General features: G+C 32.8%; 1 protein-coding gene across 1 annotated transcript; it reads right to left on the reverse strand.

Moving 5' to 3' along the window:
* Positions 1-5,030: 5,030 nt before the first annotated feature.
* On the reverse strand, positions 5,031-7,494 carry LOC114735499 (vinorine synthase-like). The gene is made up of 2 exons (XM_028923195.1): positions 6,919-7,494; positions 5,031-6,015 (listed from the first exon to the last, which is right to left on the reverse strand). Exons 1-2 carry the CDS (start codon positions 7,488-7,490, stop codon positions 5,271-5,273), a joined length of 1,317 nt encoding a protein of 438 aa, XP_028779028.1. The 5' UTR covers positions 7,491-7,494; the 3' UTR covers positions 5,031-5,270.
* Positions 7,495-8,078: the final 584 nt, after the last annotated feature.

The raw sequence follows: 8,078 nt of genomic DNA on the forward strand, positions 1-8,078 counted from the left end.
TATACCCAGAATCTACCAAATATTATTGCCCTACATGAGGAGAAATTTAAATTAACATATGAAAATGATAAATAATTTTAGAAAGATTTCAACTTATTGCAGAAATGATACTTTGAGAGACCTTCAAAATAATATAGGTATTACTTTTCCCAAGTATACAAAAAATAACACTTAGCTTGAGGCACTTTTAAGCTTCCATTTTTTCTATTAGTTGTATCTCTCAAAACTCTCTCATCAATACCCGACCCTTCCCAACTAGTGAGAACATATATAAATTGTCCACCAGGGTAGCAAACACTAAGCACATTAGTGTTATTTCTCCTCTTCTATTCCTATACCTTGCTTTGTCTCTCATAGGGACTTTCACTTTAACATGGGTACCATTAAGGGCACCTAAACAATTCTAAAATAGCATCCAAGTAGTGATGTTAGTATAATCAAATATATGATAAAATTAATTTACATAATTTTATAATGGGTTAATACAATTTTTGGTCCCTCAAGTTTGCTCTCATTTTGGTTTTGGTCCCTTAAATTCTTTTTCATTTAAAATATTAGTCCCTATAATTTAATAAAAACATGGACTATTTTGTCCCTAGAGGGATCAAAACCTATGGTTTGAAATCTTAGGGACTAAAACCAAAATAAGGACAAATTTGAGGGATAAAAAATTATATTAACCCTTTAATCAACAACAATATACCTTAAACTACTTCCACTTCTCGTTTATTGAACCCTCACGAATCAGTTTAGGTTTCTTAAATAGCTCCTCAGCTAATGGCATCATGGCCATTAAAACAATGTCAAAGTATTGAATTATAGTTTCACTAGACCTCCCAAAATAAAATTGTACAATTCTATTGCTCACATGATGAGCAAGAATATGGAGAAACATTGCAACTTGCTCATCAACTAATATATTATTAGTTGGTTTTAAACCACCTCTTATATCAAGCATGAGACATAACTTGCCAAAAGTAGCCCTTTTCATTCTAATTTGGTTAAAACAAGTGGTATCACTATTATACACTAGATTTTAAAGATGAACTCTCATAGAAAATAAAAATCCACAATGTATGGATGACGAGGAATTCATCATTTACACACAAAAATAGTGATATAGACACTCATAAAATATTAGTACATAGCAAATACAACAAGCAACCACCAAACCAATAGATGCACACTTAGTTCACTTGTTTCTGGATCCATGGCTGTACAAAGACATGTAATAACATATCAGAAAGTTAATTTACAAGGAGTTACAGAATCGAATTCAAACTAAATATTAAAGAAAAAAATGAAGCTAACACAAACCATGAATAAGAGCATGACAATGAATTCACCCAAAGTATACTAGAGGAATCAAAACTTTGGTTTTGTTATATACATTAGAGCTTTGATAAACAATAAATTTGTCATTGTTTTTTTTTTCATCTTCTTTTGCTTGGTTAACTTACCTATGCCTAAAGAATTATTCAGAAGCTGTACCAGATGCCTATACCATAATCATTTAAAAATATTATAATCTATTAGATGTGCTCTTGGAACTTGGAAATTCATTACTCATGCTACACAATAACGCGAGTCCTCATAAATTAATGGGGAAAGTGTAAATCGGCAAACAGAACTTAACAAGCAGTGGGAGCTAGCATATCAATCTTTATAAAATGCTTAGAAGAAACTTAACTTTTGGATTTTTAATGCATGTGTGTTTTGTTATTAAAAAAACAGAAAGCATTAGGGGTACAATAATATTTTTTAAGAGGTAGTAACCATGGATTGAAACTAATTCCCACAAAAGAAGAATTAGACAATCAAGAATGAGCTTTAAACAAAACCTAGAATAATCCCTATGAAAAACACAAGAAGAAGAAGGTGTAGAAACTAAATCTAGGAAAAGGATATTAATATGAAAAATCACATTTGTCTACTATCCTCTTCCTCAGTGCTTTGCCAACTTGTGCTCCTACCTTCATTGTGACATCTGCCATGTTTCACCGTAATGCCCACTGTGCTTCCTGCATCTTCTGCCACCTTCGTTTTCTTCTACCAACTTGTGGGATGCGGCTTGTGTTTCAATTGAAGATGAGATAGGGTTTCTTTTTTATTTGGAAGAGGGGCAAAGTTGTCCAAATATTTCATAACTTGGAGACAATGTTGTCCAAAAATTGTCACTTTCATGGAACTTATATGGGTTTCATGGGTCTATCTAAGGAACCACTTCCATCATTTTTTATGGAATTGGGTTCCACATGTGTAACATCCCAGATATTATTTTAGCATAACAAATTAATTATTATGATTTCAAAAAAATAATTAAATAATATAAAATAATAATATTTTATTATTATAAAATAATAGTACTTTATTATAAAAATATAGAATAAAAATAGAATATATTAAAAAAACCCTTTCCACTGAAGGTGGGAATATTTATGAAGAAGAAGAAAATGGCGATGGATGGTTGAAGGGAGGAATTAATGAAGGAAGAAGAAAGTGGGGGAGGAATGGTTGAAGGTCACAGATAAAAAGAAAGCGAGAGGAAAATAAAGAAAGAAAGAAAGGGAGAGCGAGAGGAAGAGAAAGGCGAAGAGAAAGAGCATGGAGGGGACTGTCTGCCATTTATGAAGAAGAGTAGCAAGTTTTGGGGATAATTTAGGCACATAAAATTATTTCTTTTCATTAATTTAAGCTTTCTAATGGCAGTGTTATTGTAGTTATTAGAAAAAATTTTGGGATTTGGGTATGAAGTAAGTATTGAATTTTGATAATAGATGACCAAAGGAATTTAGAAGTAAATGAGTAGTTGATTTTAATCAGTTTAGATTGGTCCATTTATTACTTTTGGTATTTAAAATTAAATTTTTTTAAAAAAAATCTGTCATTTATGATATATATCATATTTGTACCGATTAAAATTAAGTTAAATAATTTATTTGGATTGTTTGATATATTATTGAGATTTTAATCGGTTTAAAATGTTAAAAATGCTAAGGATATACTATTAGAAAATTTTTGAAGTTTGAAACTTACGTTATAAATTAAGAATCTTATACAATTAAATAAAATAAAATTTTAAGTTAGCTTATAGTTTAAATGAATTATTTAGAGTGAGAAAAATTTTAAATAATGTTAGAATAAATAATTGCGAATTTTAATTTGGAGTTAGAACTATGGGTAGTAAATATATATTTTATATAATCAAGTTATTTATTTCTTTATATTAAATTGTGTCTATATTATTTGTAAATTATCTTGTACTTTGAAGTCTGTAATTATGCTCTTAGTTCTCAAGCTATGATGTTAAGCTTGGAGTAGAGGTAATTGGGATTAATTTATTTTATATGCATGCCTTAGATTGTAAGGTGTTTATTATGCTTTTATTTTCTCAAATTAAATTTGTAAAAGTGTATCTATAAATGAAGTATGTATTTTCTTATACGACAAATTTTGCTGAAGTGGGAAGTATATCGATTTAATTATACATGAGTTGTATTTTATTGGGAATTATGTTTTCTCATTACGCTGAATTTGATATCCTAATATTATGTTATTAAATAAAATGAAAATGTGCTGTAATTTGTTTGGAATTATATCATCTGACTTTGAAACTATGATATTTTTAATTTACATTATAACCATGCATGGGGTTCATATGTGGAGGTTGGGATTATGTTATGTGGAGGATAATTGTTTTTGAAGTCTGCTCAGCATGTGTACACTACTAATCATAGTGTTTGGCCTTTTCCATGGCCCAGAATTGAGAACAAGCTCTTGGGTAGATACCTCTTGCACTATAGTCCATTTTTAGGCGGTATAGGTGTAGGAGAGGACTTGTTACTTGATGTGAGTGGGGTGGCCTTTGGTCAGGTTACTCAGCATAGAAAGTCTGGATCCTTGTCAAGGAGTCATAAGAAGGAGTATGGTGATGGGAGAGCATATTTCATTATGTTTTTACATATGTCTACTTTTGTATTAATTGTGTTGTGGATAGTGAGACATACTCTTTGCATGTGGTTGTATCTATTAAAGTACATTTATTGCTTAAATTATATTTAAGCACTACTTCATCAACTTGTCATCCTACTTGTATCTGTCATAAATTAATACTTGGTCACTAGGACTTTACGTCTCACCTCGTTATTAATTCACTATTTTCAAGAGAGCATTCTAGCTCTACTTAGTATGAAGGGAAGTGGCCAGAGGCTTAAGTAATTACAACTTCTAGGCCTTTCACCCATCTTTGTGATGATTTAGGCATATTGTCATTTAGAGCCCACATCTCTTTTGTTTTGAATCATACATATTGCTTATTGGCTTTAAATAATTGTAACTGTGGGGTGTTGTTAGAATTGCTATAAGCCATAAAATATTTGTGAATGGGATGATCGTGAATCTAAAAATTTTATTTATTTATTTTGGATATCTTTGAGGACAATTTGATTTGGATATGTAAAGGATTATATGCTACGTTTACTTGAGTTCAAAAAGTGTATAACTAGTGGGTTGGAATCGTTCCTTTTCTCTTGTGCCCTTAGTCTCCTATTTGTGTGAAATGGGTTTGTGGGTGGTTATTGCACCCTAAACTTTTGAGGGTTTTTGCTGCTTGGTTATAGGCATTCTTTTATGTCTAGACTCCTAAGCGATAAAGTAGTGAGCCCTTTTTCTACTATGATTCATTTCTTAAAATAATTAAATATTTTATTAAATGAGGAGAGGATTTTTCAGCATGGAACTGGATTCCCACAAAACAAACAGCTCAATTTATGGGTTTCACTTCCACTCCCAATTCTTTGACCCAAGTTCCATCATAATAAACACAACATTATATTTAGGATCAAAGTAAAATCACTAATTAGCTCCCATATATATTTAGGATTCAAAAAAGTATTAAATTTTAAAATTTCTTAGCTATCAATATTATAAGATATTCGTCCTTAATTGTCTTTTATCTGTCTCTATGTGAAGACTGAATAATTTAATTTAAAAAAACATTTAGCATAATTAAGACCAGATATATAAGCAACTCTAATTCCTTGATTCAGGCTGGTGTATCGTATATATACCAAATATGGACATATCATAACATAAACGCCTATAAACAGTTCTTTTTTAGTGGAAAGGGGGGATGCAAGATGAAATTTACCAAGACCTGACACATTCTTGTACTACTTTCTGTTTTTGTCTACACACACTTGGATTTAAAGTTCTAATGATCCGGAACTTGTCTATTTTAGCATAGGACAATATAGACTAGCATGGATAAACTATTCTGATTTATTAACACACGCCAGAAATTCCTTGTCAGCTTCGAACTTGGCCATATCTTCCAACGTTAAGTTAATGTAGGCCTCGATGCCACCACCATGCTTGGTGTCGATAAACGCAACCAGATTCTTAAAAGTCAATGCGCAGGATCCTACCCACGTAGGTTTCCCGAAACCAAAATCAGCATCGTATATTGGAAACCTACACAAACTGGTGAAGTTAAATGCAACCATCTCTCTCTTCACAAGTACTCTGTCCGAACTATCCTTAAGGAAATCCAAATGTTCACTTGCTCCTTCCTGGATTCTTCTCACATAATCCTTGTCGATCTTCTTCATTTGCTCTCTTACCTGTTTTATAAACAGAACTCCATGGTTACATTCCTCTTCTTTCTCTAATGTTGGAATAAGCGTCATCGTAAAACGGTAATAATTTCCGAAGGAGGCCGGAGGCAACGGAGGTTCCATCCTCGGACGGAGGTTGACGGCGTGAACCACGGCGTAGGTTTTTTGTGGGCCATGGGTATCTTGTGTGGATGCCACGTAACGACTCCATATGAAAGCTGATAAGGCTTCTACTCTTGAAGGGAGCTTCTCATCGGTTTGAGCATATTTTGTCTTGAGAGCTTCGATAACTGAAGCATTAAAAATAAACCTTTTGGAGATTTTGTTGTCCTTTACGATCCCAGATCTAGCATCAAATCCTGTTGTGTTTTTCGGTGGGAAGAGATTAGCCGACACAAACCTATCACAAAGAAATATAGTTCCAGTTATTAAAAACTGATTAGGATGACATGTTGAATTGGATAATGTGTGCCCGTATGAAATCATAAGTTTGGGAAGAGAATTCTACAAAGAGGTGAAATTAAATCCTAATTTACTCAAGTCGTGTGAGTAAAATATTGGGTTAAATGGGTCAAACAAACAATCCACACGGTTTTCTTAATTAATTAATGTCAATATAATTTTTGACAATTAAATACCCATGTGACCCATTTTGATTGGCAAGTAATGCAAACCTTGAACAACTTAAAGAGAAAACTAGTGCCCATATTATCACAAAATTTAAGTATTAAATCGAAAGTTATACAAAAGAGTCAAATTACAACCATCTAGTTATTGTACATTACTGATACAAAAATGAGTTTGCATAACAATATTTTCCTCTACGTACAATGATTTTTTTTTTCTTTTATGTTTATCTCTCTCGATAAACTAAACAATTTTGCTAACGGCAAAAGACTCAAATCCCAAAAGAAGTTGATTGTGAGAGAAAATACTGAAGTAGTTTTTCCTTTCTAAATTTTAATAAAGGAAAAAAAAAAACTTATGTCAAGTTACTTATATCCACTATATCAAGTTCCATGATCATGTGTCCTTTTTTGTTTCATATGGATTTATAATTAAATACTATTAAATATTAATATTTTAAAATTAGGACACATGGCGATTGGAGAATTTGACATGCTGTATTTTAATAAAACATTTCCCCAAAGAAAAGAGAAAGAAAAGTTGTACTTGATAGAAAATTTGTTAACAAAACATTGTAAAGAAAAAAACTTCTTCAAACTCAACAGTCTCACGAAGATGGAAGGGTTTTGCTATTAAAAGAATGGAAATGTTTGAACCGTTGATTAGAAACACAAACCTTGGATTACTTGTCAACTCAGCTTGTCCATTACCACGAGCAAGAGAAGCCCAACAATTGAGAAACGTGAAAAACGACAAAGCATCTGAGATCTGGTGAGACATACAAACGCCAATTGCAAACCCACCACACTCGAAGACATTAACCTGAACACCGAAGGTTATCTCAGTGACCTTGTCAAGTTGAAATGGAAGCAAATAGTTAAGTTCAGAAGGGTTAGGGTTTTGAATAAAATCCAAGAGCTGGCCCTTCACTCTGGTTTCTGAGTATGGCACTCCCTCGTCGTTACAGTCTATGAAGGTATTATCTATGAGTCGCCCAGCGAGAGGATAGTAGTGAGTTAGAACATGGGACAATGATCTTCTGAGGTGGTCGGTAATGGAGGGCATGTCGGAGCTATCCTGTCTAGGATTCGCAGAAACATTATGATCAGCGTAAAACAGGACAAGAGGATTATACACTAATGGAGAGACTTGGTCGAGGAAAGAGAGTTGGTAACGTCGAAGATCGGGAGGGGTTGGAGACGAAGGTTTTATGGTTTCTTTGGAGATTACTTCCATTTCGAGGGTCATCGTCACTTAGCATGCAGAGGATGAGTGTCTTATTGTGTGATTTGTCTATGTTTATATGTTGTGTGTGTATCTCTGTGTGTTTGTGTGTGTGTGTGTGTGTGTGTGTGTGAGTGAGTGTGTGACGAAGATGTCGATGATGTGTAGGAGATGATGGTGGCTTCACCATTTCTTCAGGGATTAACCTATTTTCGTAGTGCTTATCTCTTTAACTTACTTGTTGCTTCTGATCATTGACCAAAGGACACCTGTATTTTCACTTATTTTATAGTTAAATCTAGTGGATGACATGAGGATGGCATCAAGAGATATATAGTAAACTATTTCTGTCACTACAATTGTCCTTTTTCTTCTTTTTTTTAATCCAACCTGTCCTCTTCTTATTCACGTATGCCTATAGTTTGAATATTTTTATTTCTTTTTGAACGATACATACATGGCAAAATATATCTCTGATCAGTTCAAACCGATTATAGACCATTTCTTCAGAGATTATTTCAACATGCAGCCAATTTCTTGGTGCTTATCTCATTTACAATATCAAACAATTTATAAAAGGAAAATCCAAAAAAAAAAATACCTGTAAAATTT

The sequence above is a fragment of the Neltuma alba genome, unplaced genomic scaffold, assembly GCF_004799145.2.
Source record: "Neltuma alba isolate B1F8T4 unplaced genomic scaffold, ASM479914v2 tig00013210_pilon, whole genome shotgun sequence".
NCBI classification, from domain to species: Eukaryota; Viridiplantae; Streptophyta; class Magnoliopsida; order Fabales; family Fabaceae; genus Neltuma; species Neltuma alba.